At 45.7% G+C, this 23,988-nt stretch overlaps 1 protein-coding gene across 2 annotated transcripts in view; it reads right to left on the minus strand.

Annotated features, from left to right (window-relative positions):
* Positions 1-23,988, minus strand: part of LOC135389091 (kin of IRRE-like protein 1) — a 301,960-nt gene that overhangs the window by 67,505 nt on the left and 210,467 nt on the right. For both annotated transcript variants that reach the window (XM_064619056.1, XM_064619057.1), the window contains exon 2: positions 5,836-6,026. In XM_064619056.1, coding sequence (XP_064475126.1) covers positions 5,836-6,026 — 191 coding nt within the window. The remainder of the gene's footprint in view (positions 1-5,835; positions 6,027-23,988) is intronic.

Consider the following 23,988-nt stretch of genomic DNA (forward strand, 5'->3'; position numbering starts at 1 on the left):
AATCGAAAATCTGGGTACTTATTGGCTTGTCGTTTTGAGGGTTACTGGTTGCATTTTGATTATGTAAATGTCATCACTTTTGCTGTTTTTCAAATCTGTGAGTATAGCGTATTTGCACTTCCGATTCGCTAGTTGGATTTAGAAATATTGACTCGGTTAGAGATGTGGACATTCAGATACAGTGTGGCATTTGCATCGTGAGTGCTCTTGACTAATGAGCTGATATATTTGTTAATTTTTTTCCGCCAACGCTTCCCCTGGGCAGGAGTGTCCATGTATCGTCAACTTTTTAAGCGGAGGGGTATGTTATTAAGAGAACGTATAACAGAATTTCGTTTTTTTTTTCGCATGATTTGGCGATCCGTTATTCCATCAAAGAGATGTGCGTAGTAGTTACATTTCGCTTTTTTTATGTTTGTGTTTTAGTAAGAACATTTCTGTAGCATTTAAATGCTTTTAGCGCTTCATGATGGCGATTATTTAGGAACGGCCGTTCATATACAACGCATTCTTTTGCCGTATAATTCTGAGTATTTATTTCACGCGTAACCAGCTCCCGTGGCATAGTGGTTGTAAGACGATCGCTTTCCACGCCGAGACTGGGAGGTGACACGGGTTCGAATCCTGTCACCGGCTGTGCCGTCTGAGGTTTTCCCTGGGTTTTCCCAAGACTTGCCAGACGAATGTCGGCACAGTTCCCCCTGAAGTCGGCCCAGGACGCATACTAACCCCTCCTTTCCCCCCACTCCTTCCTGCTGTCCTCTCTCCATCTGTCCACGTCTGTACGGCGCTCATACCCACAGTACAGGACAACTGCAGTTGTCCTGTCTACTTATACCCTGTCCTTGTCTTCTTGCTATTATGCGTCATCATGTATCAATGTTCATGTCGCCTCAAAGTACCATCGTGTACTTATACCCTCGTTGAAAAACCTTCACAAAACTCGTCTAAGCTATATACAGGGTGTTTGCTCTAACGTGTCCAGAAATTTTATTTAAAGCGAGCGATAAAAGAGAAACGAGCGCTACTTTTCAGCTACTTGACTAAGAAACAGATGCTACTGGTGAAGCAGTACCTGTTTCTTACTCAAGTAGCATAAAAGTACCACTTGCTTTTCTTTTATAGCTCGCTTTAAATATAACTTCTGGACACGTTAGAGCAAACATACTCTATAAGTGGAGACATGAAACGACTCGGAGTTCGGCCGATCTTGAAGACGTGGGGCTCGCGTATAGCTGCTGCGAGATCGCATGCGGAGGAGAGAAGCCGGTCTCGAAGAGACACAGAGTGGTGGGGTTGCTCACGTGTGGAATTGTGCGTATGGCGTGTTACGATGCTGACAGCCTGTCGTAAATAAACCAACGATACTGAACGATAAATTATGCAGTGAAACTTTTTTTCCGAGCCTTCTGCCTTAGCGTATCCAGACAACGCGTGGGCCACGAGGACATAGATATTTCCCTGCACCCACGAAGTATACAGAATTGCGCGTAAAGAGTTGCATCGTACGAGTCAAGCAAACCCCCGGAGGCTTCTTAGCGACAAAGATGGTAGCGTGGGAAGCTACTTGTGGAGGAACAATATGTTGAGTGCCGCCTTTGAGACGCTACCGTGTGTCTGCGAGTGGAAGTTTATACGTACGTTTCCAGGTTGCGTTTTAACCTCGAGAGCTAAATATACAGTCTGATCAATGTATGCAACAGGACACACTTATGTGGGAACGTTGAAGTGCATTGGTTAAGGATGGATTCCGCTCAGTTTTGAGTGCCACGCAAACAGTTCGATACCTTTCATATACAAAAGAAAAGAACAAAAAAAAAAAGGCTCGAAATCTCTTGAAAACATTTCTTTTTTATTCATGCAGCTGAACATGTGGATTTTACATTTGGAGACATTTTCCGTTGCTTTGAACGGAATGCAGACAAGGTGTATGTGCGCGTGACATCATGAATATGATGCACGCGCCGAAGTTTCGATTTCGAAATAAGAATCGTATGGATTGGAAAGAACTACTTCGGTCAGAAAATAAGGGGGGGGTATGTTTATTAAGAAAAAAAAAAGAAAGGAAAGGTCAGCCAGACGGAGGTCGGCTTGCTATTCCAAGACAATGGTAAATGGGGGAAGAAAAAGAGGCGAAGAAAAAGAAAAGAGAAGGAAAGGAAAAGACAAAGAAGAATGGAAAATGAAAAGAAAAGAAGAAAAGAAAGGAAAAAAGAAACGAAAAGCAAAAAGAAAAGGAAATGGGAAGACAAAGAAGAGAAGAAAAGGAAGAGACAAAGAAGAAAAGAAAAGGAAAAGACAAAGAGGAAAAGAAAGGGAAAGGAAGAACACAAAACTAAAACTGAAAAGTCACACACTGAAAATAGGGCGCTACTTTGACACCGTATGATGAATCGAACAGCAGTATAAGTATAAGAATGGGCAACAAAATGCAGGAAAAATTACCTGTCAACAGTTATACTACTCGCTACAAGCTTGTCATGAGCTTGATGTTTACACTTGACCATTGAGTTCATGACTTCGACTTTAGATATTCCTTCATAACGGTTGCTTATGAAATGCCATAACTTCGGAAAATGCCTACGGGCTGGGTCTGCATCACAACTCGGAAAGGCCGTCGAGGTTATCACTCCCATCACTCACGTTTATGTGCCGTAACGGAGGAAACGAGAAGCATAAAAATGGAAATGGTTCTCGGCATCAAAATTTGTCGGCCTTCTCCAGAACCCCATCGTCGTTAGAGCCAAAAATTGCGCTCGTCTCAAGGTCAGAGCTGGAGAGTTTCTAGCTCGATAGTTTTAGAAGGTTCTAGCTCGATAGTTTAGAAGTAGCAATTTGTCCTTGCACGGTGAACTAGGGGGATAGTTTGTAGGCAACCTTGAACAACCAAGTAGAGCTTCCAAACGCAGACATGCACTTGAACATTTCACAGCGGTCACCGCTAGGGCGGGAGCGTTTAAGACAACAGCCTAGACTCAGATTAATGGGGGAAATGTTGTCCGATTAGGTTGGATGGTGAAAACGAAAAAAAAAAAAAAAGTCAGTGATCTCAAACACGCAGCGAATTTCTAATTGAAAGAGTAAATTAGATTTGTAAATTAGAAGGATTTAAAATTGAGATAATTATATTGTTTTATTTCCTTTTTTCTTTTCTTTTTTTCCAGTGGTCCCTCTCTCGTACGTACCTCGTCAGCATGTTTCGGTCCTTGCTCTGTGAGGCTTTCAATACTCAGATTCACCACTCAAAAGTTGCTAGTTACAAAACACACGGTAATTATAGTAGTGTTCAACTTAAGAAGGAAAAGAAATCTAGTCCGTCAACTGCGTACGCCTTTGGAGATAAGGACACGCAATAGCACGCCAGGAGAAATACTGCAGCGCCACCTCGCGCCATCAGTAGGAGGCGCACCTTCTGTTGCAGCGTAGTGTCAAGCGGTCAGTCTTAGCAACCAATACGGAAGCAGGGTAAGTACGCTGGTTTGCATTATCTGCCGCATGGAGAGAGCGTGACCTCTCTACGTCCAGCCATCCTATCTGCGGCACAGTAATCCCAGGGAGCACGCCAATATTGGTCCCAGATTGGGCCAATATTGACAATTAGTGATGCCAATATTCGCCCAATTTTTTAAATGAAACCCTGCCCAATATTGGACCAATATTGGCATGCCAATATTGGATTCCCATATTACCAGCGCACTTCCCATATTGCGCCAATTCTCTCGTGATAACACCAATGATGAGTGGCGACCTTCCCAGCTTCCAGATAATATGGGTTCGTTGTTGGCAGTACATGTTGGCCCAACATTGTCCCGTTTATAGCCAACATATGCTGGTAATTGGCAATGTTGGACAAATATTTTTATGCAGAAGTCATTAATGGCTGGCTATTGGAAAAGCTGGTCCAAAATTGGACCAATCCTTCCAATGACCAACCAATATTGGGTCAAGATTCAGTGCTGCTTGGGATAGGTTGAGATCTGACGGACTAGATTTATTTTCCTACTTAAGTTGAACGCGACTGTTATAGACATATTGCAGTAATTCAACGAGGGACATAACAGAGAAGAAGACAAAAAACGATGACTAACACCGGTATAGTGCTAACGGGGTAAGTGCCTCTAAGTACACGCCAGTGCAACACGGTAATTGCGTTGGCTTTCACGTCTTGCCCGCGTACTCAACCCTTTCTTTTTTTTTTTTTTTTTTTTTTTGCTGTGTCGTTGTTTATGAGCGACCACAGGGTTATCTACGTCTTCGACGCCTACCACATCAAATGACACGGTCTAGGACACTATAATGAGCAGCCTTATCCCATCGCATCCCTTTACAGTAACGCTTCCACAGAACGAAGGCAAACATACTATTAACCTCTGGAGATGAATATGTTCCGTGTCGATCGTGTTGCTATTCTCGGTGAGAACTCTTAGCAAGATACCTACACGGTATGGCATAGCATCCATCCCACGCAAAGACGAAATGGCTTTTCCGTGTCTTCTCTCGCGGTATAGAAAACAGCTAACAGAGCGAAGTCTATACGGTGTAGTACATGGCGTGGCATCGTGTACTTTTCTTTCCTTTTTTTTCCCCTTGGGCTTATTTCCTTCTTCTTGCTTGTTCTTTTTTTTTTTTTTTGCCTTTATTAACCACTTAGTGTAACTGACATACATTCCTCTTGCGTTGCGATTATTTGTGGACGATTGTACTTTGTACAAAGACATTAATAGCATCAACGACATCATCATAATCACGTTTTTAATTTTTTTGGTTTTTCTTTTCCATTTTTTTTCTTTTTTGAGAATTAGTGCAGGCTAGCCTTTTCCTCCTTTTTTTTAAAGTAAACATATTCCCCTTAAATGTTGCACTGAACAAAATTCAATATTGTTGCATCTCCTGGCAAATGTGACTTAACCCTAACAAATGCGTTGATATGAAAGCTACCCAACGACAGAATTCCATTAGGTTGGATTACAATACAGGGGCAACAATATGAACTCCACGGTTTCTGAGATTAGGTATATGCAGGTTTATTTATTATGTCAGATTATTTATTATGTTCGCCTCGGAACGCCCATATAAATTATATCACATCTAAAGCTTTCAAGAAATAAAAAAATGAAATAAAATAAACTCTCGCCGAACAGCACTCGACATAGCATAACTAATTCACTTGGCAGCTTCTCGCACTTCAGCTAGACTTATTGTTCGTTATGCCGGCGTAATTTTTCTTTTCTTTTTTCGTAATAAAAATATATCTACCCTCCCACACATAAAGCGAAGTAATTCACACCACAGCGTCATAATTATCGCAAAGTGCGACCGTGCGCAACGGTGGTGAGGAGCAGTGCAAGCCCGCGATCTGCCTGGAACCTCGCGCTGACGCTATAACGAGAACGCCCTCTGATTGGCCTATAGAAACGTTGTCTGCTACTCCGCTGTCGTCTGCTACTCGGCTGTTCGGGCTTCTGAAAACGCATTTCTCCTGGCTCGGTAATGATTCGGCCGCTCCTTCTATCCCCGTCTCTCCTTGAGAACTGGCAAAAGTGGTTTACGGCTGCAAAGGGACAAGGCGCTGACCCCCACTGACCGGCGAACCAGAACGAGTTCTCCTTATAACGTCATCGGTGACGTGGCATCATACATTCTCTTCCTTATAATACTCGGAGTGGCGAATTAAGGGTGAAGGCGCGCACCCATATTTATGTGAGTTTTTTTTTTTTCTTCTGGGAAACACATTCCACACATCACAACGTTTAGCGCCCATTCGGTAAACTGACGTGTTAATCTGAAAATTTTTGGACGGCCCTCTGTACTCTTTTAAAGAGGTGTTGTACGCACCGTTCTGTCTCCAAGATGTCGCACTACGCAGGGCAGAAAGACGGCCTTTCCCGCACTCGTGGTGACATTCCGCGAGGTACTGTTGTCGAAGTAGGGTACTGGGTCCCCTTCAAGTGTCCTTGCGGCCCGTGAGTTGGAATTCCGGTAGTGGTGACCATAGTGCTTGGAACGTACGTATGCATCCGCTAGGCCTACGTAAGACAGAAAAAGAGAAAAAAAGGGTTAGCATAAAGTTTACGGCATGTCCTATATAGTTGTCGGAAATGAAAGGAATAACGAAGGCATAAAATATATCGGACGGTTTGAGGAGATCGTATGAAATGGGACTAGTGAGGCCCACCAAGAAATGACAGAAACCAACAATGACAGTGATGACTTGTGACGACTATGATAATTATGAGCAGCACAGACTATCTCTACAAGCTTCTTTAGCTCGGCTGACAGACCATTCGATGTTTAAGGTTCTGGGCCCTTGGACATCCGACCATCAGTTCCAAGTTGGCGGACACAGTGTGACTGACAGTGTGTGTGAGTGACTGACTGAGTGTCTTTGTCACTCATTGGTATTATTGTGATAGCCATTTGTGTTTTCCTAAGTGATCTGGAGTAGCCGGCTCTCGTAATGAATGCCTATTTCTCCACTTTTACCAGAGAGGATACGGCAAAAGAAGACGCCAGCCACTCCTCTTAAATTGGAAACGGAAACCTCATTGAATTTTGAACGAGACCAAAGCTTACACTCCTCGTTATATGCAGTGCCTTCCTTCAAGGTTTCTCCAACATTCATCATGGAAGAAGCATTAGACATGCATAAGATGGGCTCAAAAAAACTCCATTTTGCTCGGCCGAAAGACCTCTCCTATAGCAATATTAGTGCGGGGGTTCAAGACGCGCGCACAAAATGACATTGCATAGCCCTAGTTGGAATTGGGTTCGGGTTAAAGCCACTGCGGGGTCTAGTGGTCGCATTCGAGGGAGTACCCCGTGTCCTTTTAGGTTCATGAAGACAGGAGGCAGGAGTAGAGAGTTTTTCGAGGATTATACGCAATCACGTTCTGTATGGTATGAGATAAGATTTCCACCATTGCACAGGCGCAGCGGTAGCTTACGCTATAGGACGCCTCGTGAACGTACGCTATTTTTCAGGGATGGCATGCGCAATCTACGAGCTGTTGTGGGAGCATCTCGCTGGATCAGTAGATGAAACAAGAGCTTGATTGTTAATGTCATTACACGCGATACAACTTTTGCTGCAAGTTTCGTGCCAGCAACGGTGACGCGCAACTAGGGTTGCAGTATAATGGGCTCCTTTCACACGGTGAGCCACTCGCCGCATCGTAGTGTTGAGCGAACTCGTGAGAGGGTCCGAAAAAATTTCGTCATCATCATTATCCAATCGCGCGCGAGCGAGTACCGAAAATACTGTTGAGATTTTGCAATGGCGTATTCAAGAACAGATTCTCGTGAAATATTTTACATGAACCGCGGGGGGAGCTTCTATACTGCTAGCGTCATCATCGTAACCCACGCCGGCTGGCATGCGGGATTTACGTCCCGGAAGTGACGTCACGATAGACAGCTATTGCGATTGGATGTCTTCGGAGAAGGAGCCAAGTGGGGCGAATCGTGCTCCAACTCTGGCAACCGGGCTGCGCAACCCGTTCACGCGGCGAAACGGCAGATATGACGGCGCCTTTAATTGTTGGAAGGTTGTTTACTGTGACATTAATACATGTATTAAACAGCGAATGCCTAATATACTGCCACGTGGAACTCCCGATTTCACACATGCGAGGCCAGATGTGATATTATTTATTATAACAGCTTCCCTACGCAACCTTAAGCAGCATTCTATTAGATTTAGTGCAACAACGACAACTTTATTGCGAGATGATGAATGGGGAGTTTCATCGCCAGGGGCGATGCTCTACCCCATTGTTGGTGGTGATGCGGGGAATAAAATAATGAACCCCTTCACAATAAGGATCGAAGTCCTATGGTATCCAGAAAGGATGAGGAGAGCTTTGAGGGCAGAGCGTTGGTTTGCTGGATCTGGCCAGGGACCGAGCGATTTTGTGAGAGAGGGGGGGGGGCGAGAGTCTAGCTCGTTAAGGGATCCGGAGAGTACGGCTCGTGAAGGTTGGTAGTCTGAGCAATGGAGAAGGATGTGCTCTAGACCTTCTACAGCACCGCAGTGGCTGCACTGGGGAGAGTAAACTTGTCTCAAGCGGTAACGCCACTTTAAAAGCCACATCGAGGCGCATTCGATGAACTGATTGATTTAGTGCAATACCACGAATGCGGTACCATTCTAGCTTATTGGCCAATACCTTATTATTCACGCAGTCGAATGCTTTTCGGAAATCTACGAAGTAAGATAGGTCTTTTATTTCTAAATTTCTTATAATTCTTTTAATTATTTTATTTGTTTTTGTTTCATCAAAGCTATCTCTGTTTATTTATTTTTCCGGAAACCATATTTATGATCAATTCTTACACAATGCTTGTCTAAAAATTTCATCTAGATCGAATGCTTACGTCATTCCAAAACCGAAACAAGAATGTGACTCTGGTTTTTTCTCCCTCTTCTTTTTTGTCTACCTCCGAGACAGCGCAGCTTGGCCGAATAAAACTGCTGCATCGAACACATACCTGACAGCTGGACGTTAATATCGTAAATGTCTCCAGAGTATCCGCTTTAGCCTGTAAAGGTCGATTATTTCATCAGTAGCATCTATATGGAGCCACGTAAGGATGCTTCCGAGGTATATCCACCGTTCAAAGTGGAGTAGGCCCAGCTCCCTTTATGGGACAAAGGTAATCTCCTTGTAACCAATCCGTTCCTTCGGCCCTTTAATCATCCAAAATGTCCCCAACGACGAGGCCACATTTCTGGCCAGCCCTTTGGGGGACCTTTCTGTGCGCCTATGTACATTTGTCACCGATACAAACGCGCCGCGTTACCCCGCAGGGCGCTTTATGTGGCACCCGAGGAGGAGGTGCCCCAAGAAAGGTGCGTGGCAGTGATAAGTGGCTGGTGACAAACTGGGTAGGAGGAGGCAGATAAGACGTCGAGAGGAGTAACCGGAAGAGGATGAGATATTGGGGTTTTCTTTATTCCAGTACGTGGGTACCGCGAGGCAACTGTGGCCATGAAAGGTGTATACTGACGTAGGCATATGGACGGCAAGGATAATGACGGGGAGGGGGAGGTAGTGCTAGGCTATACAGTCAAACTCCTTTATAGCGAACACCTTTTTAACGAAAATACCACTACAGCAAATTTTTTTTGCGGTCCCGCTGGAGCCTATAGGTCCAATAATAGACATCCTTTTTAACGAAAATACCTTTACTGCGAATTTTTTTTTGCTGTCCCCTGAGTTTCGTTGTAAAGGGGTTTGACTGTAGTACGCGTCCTGGGCCGACTTACTGGGGGGATACAAAACCTAGGGAATAGTAAACGATTCGAAAGGATTCGAAAGCATTCGAACCCCACACCTCCCTGTCTTTACCGTGACCTTAGAGTTATACCACGACCAAGCGGATGTTGTATCCACTCAGCCACGTCACCGGTACATGCTGGTATGAGTAACATGAGAGTAGTCCACATACGACACTTTTGCGCATTCGTTTTTTTTTTCTTTTCTTTTTTCTTTTTTTGTTGAGACATCCAGTGAGCCTTCACGAGTAGAAATTTAGCAGCTCAAGCCACACGTCTCCGACGTCTCCGAAAAAAAAAAAGGATTGGAAAAGGATCACATCTAATACGTGCTTCCGAACACATAAGAGCGACACAAAGATTTGAGAGAAGCAGAAAATCTAGACTGGGATCCCAAAATCTCCTCCCGTCAGCTGCGATTCCGTTGCGTGTGCTGGATAATCCCCTCCAACCTGCATCGACTGCGCCAAACAGTAGGACACGCTGCGAAAGAGGTATACAGGTAAAAGATTACGCCCGATCCAAACGAAAAACAGAAATAAAGAAGAGAGAAAAGGCATAAGAAGTTCTCAACCGCAATTTATGGGGATACACGAAAGAGAAAAAAACTTTCGAAAAATCACGTGAAACAAGTTCGCCGACATTAATTTGATATCGGCTTAAACTAAGGTCGTTTTGTAACGTAGGATTATCAGAGCCCCCTCTACCACTGTGGGCTTGGAGCTTAGAAATACCGTGCAGTCATAGCGGTGGTTTGGACGAGCTTATGTTGCTAAGTGTGCAGCGTACTATAACGAACATCTGACGGAGACGAGTTGAATCCTGCGTCAAGGACTAGACAAGTGCGAATCGCGGTATTTTGAGCGAAGTGAGGGGTTTTGTAACCGAAGAAAAAAAAACGGAGCGAATAGTAAAACTGTGCGATGGGTACGCGTGGTGCGTGATGGCACCTTATTGTCGGGAGCTGCATGTTCCATAAGATACCAGAAGCAGGGCACTTCCACAATGGAATAACTGTCCAGGGATGATGCTACGAAGGCATCTGCCTTCTGCGTCACGTACAGCGACAGATTTGTACTTTTTGTTAACCTCAAAGAGCAGATGACCGTATACTGTGTCGTCAGCAGAGCACTGTAGGTTTTGGTAGCGCTTATAAACAGCCGGATGTCGCTTCAAGCGATTCACAAGTGTACTTGTAGTATTCGACGTCGTCTTACGTTCAACATACTTCGAAGCGCCTTCATTCCGTTTAAAGGTTCCTCAGACACTGCTGGCGTAGTGACGACTACATGCAGCAGAAACGAAGTGGCAGAAACGCGGTGTGGCCAGTGGTCGGGATTGTCTTTATTGTCTTTGTGTTCCTACAGTGATCACTGCTCAACCATTTCATGTATTATTTCGTCAATCTGAAAGTTTAGTAACGTAGTAAGTCAACGTAGTAGTACATGAGGAGACGAGGCAATTGAACAAGGACAAACACAAGGACAAACAAGGACAAACACAACACAGGCCTCACAACGCCCAGTTGCATATACTTCAATTGAATAAGGGTAGTTTCTCTTTTTCTTGTTTCAATAAAACGAATGTTGGAAAGCGCATTGTACCGCACACTCTCCATGCTGAGACTAAAGGAAGGATCGTGCACAGGGTTATCTGGAAAACAGAAAAAAAAAATGAAAACATGGAGTGAAACGAGAACAAATCAAGAAATTCTTTCTCACGAGGAGCACTGACCTTCGCGGCGGGTGGCATTAAAAACCATCTGCTGCATAAATGAAAGAGAAAAGAACTCCTGTTCCTTTTTTTTTCCTTGATTCCTTTCTTCCTCAAGCCATTTGCAGACTTTCACTTTTTCCGCGCGTTTAATCTTTCTGTACAGCAGCCGTTCTCCTCATGAGAAGCACTGAGGGCACGTCGTTACTTGGATGCGCATCAGCGAACTGGGACGGCGAAAGAAAATTTCTGTCTCATTTCTGCTCGTCAGTCTGTCTGTCCTGGTTCTCCCTTGATGACACCCGACGCGACGTCACGGCGACTACTGGTGACGCCGAAGGACGTCGACAGGGAGCAAATTTTTTTCGTGTTCTCACTGAGACGAAGAGCTCGCCGCTATGTGACCTGGTGGATATGACGTTTCGGGATATATTCTCGACTAGTTAACATTTCAATGAGTGCCATGGCACCTACTGCGCATTATATTCCACTTTTAATACTGTTAATGCTTCAAGCATCACGGAATCAGATAATCAGGAAGCAGAAGCACAGTGCCGAAACGGATGGAACGAAACGAATTCACGTGGTCATTTCCTGGCAGCTTTCTTTGCCGTTCCTATTGAAAAAAGGTATGAGGTAACCTCAGAAAATCTTCAGGTTACCCCAGAGATCATGAGGTTCTGCTGAGGTAACCCCAGCAACTCCTAGGGTTAATCCCAAGACGCCCTAGGGCTATCCAAAACGTCCTGGGGATACCCTATAGCTATGAAACCATGTGGTTAACTTAAAATGTTCTCTGGTTTACCCTGGGCTTTCTGGTATTACCCTAGGAACCCTTGGGGCCTTACCCCTAAAGTCCCTGTCCCTGTCGTCACCTCAAAATAGGCTGCCCTGGGGTAACCCCAAGACATCCTGGGGATACCCTAAGAGACCATGCGATTAACCTAATATGTTCTGTGATTTACCCAGAGCTTTCTGGGTTTACCCTAGGAAACCTTGGAGCCTTACCTCAAAAGTCCCTGGCGTCACCTCAACATATCACTATTGAAAAAAAAAGGTCTCAAGTAACCTTAGAAAATAACGAGGTCACCCCAGAAATCTTCAGGTTCTGCTGAGCTAACCTCAAGACGCCCTAAGGTTAACTACCCCAAGACGTACTGAGGATGTTATAAAAACCATGTAGTTATCCTAAAATGTTCTGTGGTTTACCCAGGACTTTCCGGAGTTACTCTAGGAACCCTCGTTGTCTTACTAGGCGCCACCTCAACATATTTTGGGGGCAATGACAAATGTCGCGGGGTGGCCTGCAAATAATCTGACGAACTGCTCACAGGAACACAACACTACAGCTGTACGTGCTGTCTGAGGATCTACTTGGGTCACGCCATAACAGGGACCGTTCGCATAAACATTGTGCTAGTATTCTTAGTGTCACGAATTTCGTATGGTGTAGCCTTGCCCGTCCTTTAAGCAAGCGCTGCTGCCCTGTGTATAAATTAAGAGTCTTTTCCTTTTTTTCTTTTCCTTTTTTCCTTTTTTTGAAAAGTAAGCAATTTATTGCTACACATATTAAGCTCACCCTATTGAAAATTTGTTTCTGGGGTGCCCCAGGAACAAATTTTCAACGGGACAGATTCCGAGGAATTGCGTTCTCTTGGTCAAACCATGGCAACCGCGCGTGTCTTTTCTTCTTCTGTGTTGTGTCCCTGCCCCTAGTTTGCTGCGCTATGTCTACACCATCACGTTACGAACCCCGCCCCCATATATCTACAGTGCTCGTGACACTTTCCTAGCGCCAGGAATTCGCCAGCTAGAGCATTTTTCGTCATTCCTCGACACAGCAGTACAGCGGGTTGCCCAACTATACCCGGTGTCGCCACGTCCGCATCGCGAGGGCCTGCATGTAAAAGTTAACATGGGCTAGCAGGCGACGGAACAAGACACGAGCGACCGCAATGCCCCTAGCGTGATTCAAGCGACTAAAACCGAGCTCTAGGCCGTGTCGCTACATTTTGACCACACGAATTCACCATTTGGAACCGGAAAACTAGAATACATGTACGCGGCTTGGAGGCACCTTCGTGGCTGCTCACAATGGCACAAGGGCGCCGAGCACTAACTCCAACACCAACGGGATTCATCCGTGACAGATAAAAGAATACAAGAAACGTTTGCATAGTGCACAATTTTCAGTTCTAGCGCTCGCTTTCCGCATGCCTCGACATACCTCGCGTCAAGATCAGTTCGTCGAATGCGCCTCGATGTGGCTTTTACAGCGCAGCGGCATTACCGCTGGAGACAAGTTGACTCTCCACCAATGCAGGCAAAGCGGGGCTGTAGAAGATCTAGGCCACATTCTTCTCCATTGCCCGCAGACTACCAACCTTCCCGAACCGTACTCTCCGGATCCCTTAACGAGCTAGACTCTCGCCCCCCCCCTCTCTCACCAAATTGATTGGTCCCTGGCCAGATCCAGCCCAACAACGCCCTGCCCTAAACGCTCTCTTCACCTTTCTGGATACCGTAGGATTTCGATCCTCATTGTGAAGGGGCTCATTATTTTATTCCCCGCATCACCACCAACAATGGGGTAGAGCATCGCCCCTGGCGATGAAACTCTCCATTCATGATCTCGCAATGAAGTTGTTGTTGTTGTTGTTCAACACGCCCGTGGATATTCCTTCCTATTAGCAGCATGACGAGTGTAAGACCGCATTTCAGCGGAGTACGCCTATACCGATGTAGAATGCGAGCAAACCGCGTTCGCAATGTCCCTTAAACGTCCGTACTGCTCGTTCAGCGAATTCCACTTCCAACTCGAAGATCGCTGTTGGTGTACAGACCAACCCTTCTCAAACCGCACAGATGTGAGTATGAGAAATACAGCTCCTCTGAAAAAAATGGCTAGGACAATGAAAAAATGGCTAGGAAGCAAGCGACCTGGTGAAGATGATGCATAATGTAAAACCCTGAGACAGTTCCTGTTCCCACCCACCGATATTACTGCGATGTACCTTCAGGCAATTTGTCTCAGCAAATGGGGCAGAAGATGAATATTTACCTGCGTTGCCAGTCCCTCGTGAGCCCATATTTTCAAAGTTATGCAGTGATCCAATCAACATGCAGGGTTAGCAAAGATAAACTACGGTGTGTTTCTTCCGCAAAACCGCAGGAACAGAAGACACTAAAAGTTTCGAGGCTAAGGTACGGTGTGTCAAAAAATGGCGTCAATTTTTCGGATGCCAGGTTTGTTTCAAAACCGTTAGGAATTATTAAAAAAAGCAGTATTTCCCATACGCTTGTTAATACCAATTTCCAATGCTTTCTTGAGCTGCCGCATTTTAGAAGGCACGTTTCCTGCAAGTGTAACAACAGAACTGTATGTGATGTTTCAAAATTTTAAAAACGAAGCAAGATAAATATCTTTCTATATACAGTTCGCTATAGGCCATTGGAAATGTCAAGAGTCTATAGTGTATTTTATTTGTCGCGATTTGCCCGCAAAGATCTGGACGAAACGGCAATTGATTCGAATTTTGAATAGCGCACACTGCGTCCGCGGATAGGGCGACGTCTGCGTATACGGGTTTAAAGGAGTACAGAGGGCCATCCAAAAAAATTTCAGATTAAGACATCTGATGAAAGTGTGTGTGTCATTATACCGAATAGCGCGAAAGGTTTTGATGTGTGCAATTTGTTTCCCAGAAAAAAACTCACATAAACATAGCTCCGCGCCTTCACCCTTAACTCGCCACTCCAGCTATAACGAGGATGAGGAGGTATGATGGCACGTCACCGATGACGGCATAAGGAGACTCGTTCTGGTTTGCCGGTCAGTGGGGGTCAGTGCCTTGTCCCTTTGCCGCCGTAAACCTGTTTTGCCAGTTTTCCCGGAGAATTGGGGAGAGAAGGAGCGGCCGAAGCATTACCGAGCAAGGAGAAAGGCTTTATCAGAACCCCGAACAGCCGAGTAGCAGACGACAGCGGAGTAGCAGACAACATTTCTCTACGCCAATCAGCGAGCGTTCTCCTTATAGCGTCAGCGCGCGGTTCCAGGCAGATCACAGGCTGGTACTGCTCTTCACCACCGTTGCGCACGGTCGCTTTTTGCGGCGTATTTCAGATCCAATTTCTGCGATAATTATGACTCCGTGGTGTAAATTATTTCGCATGGTGCATCTTACTGGTCTACTTAACAGTTTTATAGGAAGAAAACTGTGTGTTAAAAATGACTTCTGTGCTACTTTAAGATCGACAACCAGGGGTTTTCGGACACATTTTGCTGGATGTAATGTCTTCCTCCCCCATATTGATACCGTGCGACAACACAATACTTGCCCACACGTTACCCTGTTCCAGTAATTTCAATAAATATCCGCCGGTAATTGAAGCACGTGTTTGAACTTTCAAAGGCAATACGATCAGAAGCTGCAATATCCGACACGCGCCACATTGGCAAATGAGGGTACCGAGAAGAATTGGCCCATTTGCTTTCTTCAATCGAACGTCTCCTCCGTCCCAGTAATAGGAAAGGAACGAGCCATACATCTGGAAATGTCCATTAAACGTAGCTCAGGAAACATTTTCGTCTAAAACGGACATCAGAATCTCCGATTCGCAATGACAAGACTGAACGCAAACACTCTCACGGACGAAACTACAAAATTTTGAAGAGATTGCCAACATCGTCGAGGCAGTGTTCCATTTCTTAGTCTACATCGTACAGACGTGCACTCGGAGAAAATTACGGAACAGTGCAGAACGGGAATAAGATAGGGTGCTGAAATTGAGCGCGTAGAACACGTCTTTTGATGCGCAGAACAGACGCAGTACTAAGAAAACGCTTCGTCACAGAAATGAAGAGACGATGTTACGTATGACGAACGAAACTTTAAACCGCGCTAATGCATTATAGTCCTCCGTCAATATGTACACGTGCATGGAACTGTATAGACATGGAGGGACAAAGCGTCGCAATTATGTGTCACTGAGAATTCCTTGCTGACTCTGAGACGCCTTTAGCTGCCTAAGCTGGTGTCTCTTACACGAACCTCCATTCATTCAATTATCTATTTTTAACGTAGGATACGTCTTTATTACACCAGCACCGCTGCTTGAGGAGGCCTCAGCAGCTCCCAATCTGTTCGCCACGCTGCGGTACACCACTAAGGCATCAAGGATGCCGCTCATGATTTAAGCAATTCTTGTGCGTGGGCAAACTGTGTTTCCTGTCTTGCTCATGATCACATTCACTCGACGAATTTTCGTGCGAAAGGCTGCGCTATTATGTAAAAGAAGGAACAGAACGCAGCACCCACACCGAAGCCAGACTCATCCCTGAAGGGCTGTGCATCGTCCCTGCAATACTGGCAACGTCAGCAAGTCAGCATGGACGGTGAGTAAAGTGCATGCCTTTGTGCAGAATGAACAAAGAAAAGAAAGGAAAAGAGATATCTGGCATCTGTGCAGTGTGCGGTTTTCCCTGGGTTTTCCAGAGCAATTTAAAGACAGACTCATCATAGCTATCGTAGCTATCCCTGTCCAGCTGTCCAGTCGTCCTGCTATTCAGTTGTTGTAGCTATCAAGTCATCGTAGCTATCCCCTGATCAGTCGAGGAAGCGTACTAACGTCCTTTATCTCCATTTCCAAGATTTCATGTTAGCCCCACGACGCAGGAGTGGCCATGGGCGTTGCGTAGGCGTAGACAGTTGGAAGAGAGGACATTAGCAATGTATAATGGGCGGCAGTGTCTTTGGTATGCGTCCTGAGTCGACCTCAGGGGGAACCGTGCGAAATCCGTCGGGACGTTAAACCCACGGGTTAACTGAGGCAGCATAGTCGGCGGTAGGATGGGATTCACCACCCCAAAGTCTTCAGCATGACCTCGGCGTATGCTGCATTCGTTCGGCCACGCCGCAAGCATATAGCTCACTAGAAGAACTGGCAAATACCTGCCAGAGGAAGATAATTTCTCGAGCAAAAAAGAACAAAAAGAGGAGGGGGGCACTTTCTTTTTTACAAGGAGGCAGGGATTATTGATATGCAACGGAGGATCGTGTACATTTGCAAAGCGCATACATCTCGCAGCTTTCATGCGAAGGAAGTAGAAAGCATAGACCCAGACTGGGCAATCTGCCATCATTCGCTAGAATACAAAAAGGCATTGAAGGGGGCCGTCTTTTTTTTTTCTTTTTCTTTTGTGCACTCTATTTTTCAAAGACAGCATCCATCAAGTCGTTCTGGTACATTACGAACGTATACATATTTGCTCTCGTTTATCCAGTCAAGAGGACTATGTAAATGCATGATGCAAGCTCTATACACCAGGGTCTCAACGCTGCGTGAGATTTCGAGAAATGGACTACAATAACAAAAAAAAAAACGTCCTGATGACGTCTCTTACCTAAGCATGAAAAAGGCTAGCTTTCGTAACGTCAATGGCGCATCAATGAAAATGATGATGATGATGAGTGGATGTTTTATGTCGCAGAAGCAGCTGAGGCTATAGTGCGCTCAAATTACATGGTTTCATAGGTGCTGCCTCTAGTAATGTTTTTTTAATGTGCCACAATGCCGCCACAGTGCGTGCAGCCAGGCGGCGTCTCCCTGCGTAGTAAAAAATCAGCTTGGAATCATCAGTTAGGAATGTATAGCCAATCTGAGTCTGTACGATAAGACTTCGTGCAGATTTTCCATTTGAGCTATTGCACCTATTGTGCTTAACCAGTTGTAGTCGTTGTTCCAGTTTTAGTTTGTCGCAATTCCTTTTAATTCTAGGTGATGCAGATCTCCAATTGCATTTTCAGTTCGGGAATATGAAGGGGTGATGTCTCTATTTTTCCTTTCTGTGGGGTTAATTCATTTAGGGGTTCATTATGCAAGTAGCAGAATTCGTAGGGTGTCGAACAAAATTTCTCCCCCGGTTTCTTAATTCAAACTCAAACTCAGCAGCCCTGGAAGTTCGACTTTTGTTGTATTTTTATTAGTGAAACATTGCATCCTGCACGGAGGGTCCCTTACGAGATTCTAAAATTGGTTAGAGTGCCGTAGGAGGTAAAATTATAAGATCACATTTGTTGTGGGATTCGCAGGGCAAAGGGGGAATAACTGTGAGTTCGTTTAAGAAGAGCTGTTTCAACATGTCCCTCTCCGAGAAGCGAATCTGAACGAATACCGAGAATCTCTTTCGTTATAGAAAGACTTCACGGGTCAACACTACATGTGGCACATGCGGTTCATTATATGCTACACATATCGTGCCGCACACCGGAGCATTGAGAAAAAAAAAAGGTATTTATATATACGCGAAATGCAAATCATCCAAGAAATTTTGGCGTCGAGCACTGACTGACACGAGAGCTTCGGCTATTCCTATTGGTTCTGGTAAGCGCGTGACCCCTAAGGCTACCGCATCACTGGTGGAGATGTCTGCCATTATGTGTCAGACCCGAATAGGTTTCCGTATTTCCTGTACCGATTTTCTACGTCATGCTTATTAGTTACTCCCTTTGCAGTTTTGGAACTCGGAACGCAGGCTCACGCACGTACAGCTGGCATCACAGTTAACTAGAACGACATTATTCCTGCTTGCGCACCCTGGTGATGCTTTGTATAAATAACGGCGGAGGATGTTTAGGCCTACAGTTAGAGGGGGGCGACCCCCGTTATCTATATCTCGTTATATCCCCGTTATCTTGTTTTCTACTAGGCGTTGCCAGTGTTACTCTCTTCCCGCATCGCAGGCTGGAGCTGTGTTCAAGTTAACTTTGACGAGAGCCGTACATGCAAATAACCACGTTTCTACATTTTCATCTGGCAAAACTTGGGGCTAAATCTCGCAACCCACGCATTTAAAAGTTAGAAAAAACGAAAGTACCGCTCACAGCAGTAACCACCCGCCCCACGGCACTTACGTAACTTTGCTAGCCAGTGCCGTTTTAATGTATCCTCCTTCACGCATTGGTAACAACGCTAAATGCCTTCTGCCCCATAATGCCACTCATCGCGCATACGCGTACCTGAAAACATAACTGGCTAATTTGCATACGCACACTTGAAACAAACGTAACGCAGAAGGGAGACATTACGGAGAGCATGGAGAAGCCCGCGCGCATACATGAACAGAAAGCAAAAAGTACGGATAATACGGTTATGCAAATCGCTCTGTTTTCGCTCTTGCGAAGATGATTGTACTCTGCGAATAGCGTGATATAGAAAGATGATGCACATATTCTCTGTTTAAGGGTACGAAATGAAAAAAAAAAGAAAGGTTTCATCGCACTGCTCGCTCGTAGATTATTAGCCGAAGGCACAGCTGAAACGGAGCAGATCGGAAAATAAGAGAGGCATAATAAATACACTTCGAGGGAAACCGCAACGCTGATCGCTGGGCACGGCTGGTTAATATTCATAGCGAGGTTCAGAAATGCGCTGCTCGAGTCTTTGTTTTTTTGTAAGGGAAATTACTTGTAGCGTGCGGCGTTGCCTTTGCGTGCCGCGAGTTAGTGCAGACACCTTCGCGTTGTCTCGTTGCATTTTGTTACCTAGCATCGCGAAGCGCCTCTGGGTAGGAGTGGCGCACAACAACAACAAGAATTATATTTTGGTGATGTTGATTCGTTGTTGATGATGATGATACTGCACCTGTGCGCAACGAGGAGGAAGGAGTCAGGTAGTTAACGTGTTTCCTAGGCCGAAGCGAATGGACAACTGTGCTGATCTGTTTGTCCGAAAAAGAAATGCCGGAAAATCCAGGAAAAATGTAAGAGAACACATCCGGGTTGTGTTTGACATTGGACTCGGGCCTGGGAAGTAAGATGTCGGGCGATCGCCTTCTGCTGTGTATATGGCTGTTTCGTCGCGTCTAAAGTCACTGGATTGGACGTCGTGATGTTAAAAGACAACGGCAGGTGAACGGCCGACAACAGCAAGCCCTATCACCACCACCACCACCACCAGGTGAACGGCACGCTGTGTTATCTTTCTCGTGCTTCTGTTTATACTATACGTCGTTTATACTATACGTCGCTCAGTGCAACTGAGCGACGTCCTTTTCTTCGAGCACGTGCATCACCTAGCGATGTCCGTGCAAGAGTACGCTCTTAAAACAGATGGTGGTGGTGGTGATGGCGATAGGGCTTGCCGTTGTCGGCCTCACGTATGTGGGCAACGTCACGACTGACGCCATGGGGGAATGTGCGTCCTGGGCCGACTTCTAAGGGCACTGTGCCGACATATGTCTGAAAGCGTCTGAGGAAAACCCAGGAAAAACCCCAGACAGCACAGCCGGCACCGGGATTCGAACCCGGGTACCTCCCAGTCTCGACGTGACATGGCCAGCACGCTAACAGAACTTCACCTCATAGCACGCTCCTAGCCAACCGTTATCCTGACTAACCCCCCGATTTGTTGAAAACGAGAGGCGTACGACTTTTTGTCACACTTAGGGCCCGTTCACACGTCCGTTTTTGTCATCCGTTTGCTCCAAAAACAGAACCTATAAGGGCAATGGAGCCCCGTAGATTCCAAAGGGTCCGTTTTGCCTCGGTTAAAAACACGGACGAGGAAGACGTTCGTGTGAAACAGGCCTTCAGTTATGATAATTGCCACAGAAGCTGCTTCTTGCAGCTTTTTGGGTCTCCCACAATGTACTTGCTACGATGTGAAATAAAGTTTCAATTCATTCAATTCAGAACGACGAACGCCCCACGCTTTCCACAAATCAGGAGTGATAACGGTATAATTCTGTGCTATGGTTTACTTTCACTGTGCTATGTGGTGAAGCTCTGTTTTAAGCGTGAGAATGTTGTGCGAGCCCACCGACGCTGGTCCACGCCATACGTTATCTTGTACGCGAGTATAAAATGTAGACGAAAAGACTTCGTTTCAACTCGTTTTCAACTCGGGCTCGTTTTCGGTCAAAGAGGGGATTTAATTAGGAGTGGCGTGCCGGAACGTAGGACGCTTCGGCCTGCTTTTTCGTGCAACTCAGCTGACTCGTTCGTAACATAATAAAACCTTAGTGCTTGTCCAATTTACTGTTGCTGTGTCTTCCCTTGTGATACGGAACGGACGGGCCGCGCCCTGAGCGTGGGAATTTTACCCCAAAACGCTCAGCGAGTTGCGTACGGAAGTCAACGTCGTTGGGCGCGCTCGCTTGCTTGTCGGCGTCATACGACATAAACAGGCCGTGACATGAGCTCCATGAAAGAGGAAGAGCACTCCTCGCGCGCGTGGACGTCAAGTGGTTCTCTCGTATATGGCTTCTGTGAAAGCGGTTTGCAGTTATCCGATATTCTATACAAGAGTCAAATCTAAACATCTTTTTCAGGATCCTGTACTTGTCCTTTGAAGATTAATTAAAGCCAGTACACAAAGATCGCACATCAACAAGCTGCACAAAATTAAATAAAACAGCCCTGTCGCTGCCGTAGAAAAAGAAACACGAAGCTGCAGCGAAATAATAGCGAAAACAGCGGAAGTAAATGCCGCAACCGTTTCAATGCACCGGAGCGCAAAACGAAGGTGGTAGCTAGAGGGGCTCCTTCGCCGTCAGATCAATTTCGCAATCATTAGTCAGGCCTTGTCTTTTTGCCATTCAGCATTAATCATTCTTTTCCTCCGTGCTCCGGTAGTTCTTGATCGGGAGCTTTTTAAAAGAAGAAGGCTATAATCCCCGGCGAACTTCAATTGAAGAAACGAAAGGATCCAATTATGCTGAGAGGAAACGCAAAGAAGAAAATACGGTGGAAGAAGCTCCCATGGGCACCGAGCGGCTTTTAAAGAAATCGACGCAGCTAAGTCTGCCTTTTTCTTCACTTTTATTTGACACGGCACGCTGTGGTGTCAGCGTTAGGAGGTGTGCAGGTATATACATTATATTCCCTGCTTGGGCACTGAGAGTTTAGCTCTGCGGATAAAGCCTGTAGTGCTTGCCTCAGTAGCTGTACCCTTTTTTTATCAGACATGACATTGGTTTATCGAAGGACTGCAGTTGAAGAAAAGTCATGTGTGCCGTTGGGAGGTTGGTGGTGGTGGTGGTGGTGGTGATGTTGAAAGGGCTTGCCGTTGTCGGCCTCACGTATGTGGGCAACGTCACGACTGACGCCCTGGGGAAATGTGCGTCCTGGGCCGACTTCTAGGGGAACTGTGCCGACATATGTCTGAAAGCGTCTGAGGAAAACCCAGGAAAAACCCCAGACAGCACAGCCGGCACCGGGATTCGAACCCGGGTACCTCCCGGGAGGAGGAACCGAACCAACACCTTACTGACTGACCAATTATGCGTGCCACCATTACACTATGCCGACGCAGCGTTCTCTTCAACATACCAATGTCTCGTTCAGGGAAGATACGGACACGCGTTCACTGTGGCCACATTGTGTTTTACATTTTCTTCCACGCACTCTCACATTGACACACAGACATACAACATGAGATAGGCGGATTTTTTTTCAGATAATAATGAAAATTGTCGAGGCTGGATGGACATTTAGGATAAATGCAACATTTAAGCCACACAACATCGCCAAGGGGCGTAGCCAGTTTGACTTCGTCGAAACTCACATCCCCATTTTTTTCTTTATTCACATCACATCACATCGCCAAGGGCAAACGATTCAAGGATGTCCGCGGATCATTGGCGTCGGGGCATAAATGTTTTATTTGCCTAAATGTCGATTCAGCCTCCGCAATTTACGATACCGTTGCTATGTGACTACACATAATACTATTTTACATAGCATGCAACGTCAGTACGTCAACAACAAGAACTTTATTTTGAGGTTATGAATGAGGAGTTTCATCGCCACTGGCGATGCTCTACCCCATAAACTGGTGGTGATGTGGAAAATGAAATAATAAGCCCCTTCACAGCGCAACGTCATGCACGAACTTAGGTACAGCTTGGGACAAAAGTTTACGGAACACCAGGGTGCTGCATTTCTCCATTACAGCGACACCGTAGCAGCAAACAGGAGCGCACACATATACTGAGAGATGGATAAGATCATCCGTTTCTTATTCCATCTCTTCCTGATATCTAGCAGGGGGTCGCTCCGATGAAGAAATATACCAGTGCAGGTGTTCCGTAAACCTTTGTCCCAAGCTGTACGTATACGTGGCTTGTAATCTAAAATATGCGTTTGTATGACTGATTTTGTCAAGTCTCAAGGTAGGCTGACTAGGCATCAGTCGCTGCTTTCTCCCTGAAGACATCCATCTCTACGACCACAGTGCTGCGCGACTGATATAATTAAATGTACCGTAATTTCACGCGTATAAGCCGCACCGCAGATAAGCCGCAGGATTCGTTTTTAGGAACCTTTTGAAAACACTCTGGCAGATAAGCCGCACTCACAGATAAGCTGCGGGCAATACGACGCGACTGATTTGTGCGACAAGGGAGACCATAGAGAAGGCCATAAACCCTGTGGTCCATACTCCGGAGTCGGCATGGTGTACAAGAAGGGGTTCGGTGCTAGTGGTCTACCAAGATCGGATTCCCTTGTTGCGTGTTTTTCATGGATCGCTGGGTCAGTGGTCTTCCAGAAGACACCAGGAAGGTCAATCTACTCAAATGGGGACGCGCCCCTGCTATGTAATGTTCGTGCACCGGCAGAGCGGTGCTGTTCCAGAGACACTGTCGGCCCTTTCGTTAAAACCGGCAAATGGGGAAGATACCACGAAAAAATAGTCATCAGATAAGCCGCACCGGTGGATAAGCCGCAGAGCGCCCGTTAGAAAAAAAAATCGCGCATAAGCCGCGGCTAATACGCGTGAAATTACGGTACACAAATTATTAGCTCCGGACATTCTACGTATTATACGAACTATAAGCGTTACGCATGGCAGCAAATGCCTACTTTGCTCTTCCTTATTTCAGGTATTATTTTCCAGGAATAAAAGTGCATCACCTACCGACAGATGAAAAAAAGAAGATGAAAAAAAAGGAAGAAGAAGAAGAAAAGGTCCACCCCGTTAAGAACAGAAGGAACATGACA

This window comes from Ornithodoros turicata, chromosome 3 (assembly GCF_037126465.1).
Source record: "Ornithodoros turicata isolate Travis chromosome 3, ASM3712646v1, whole genome shotgun sequence".
Taxonomy (NCBI): Eukaryota; Metazoa; Arthropoda; class Arachnida; order Ixodida; family Argasidae; genus Ornithodoros; species Ornithodoros turicata.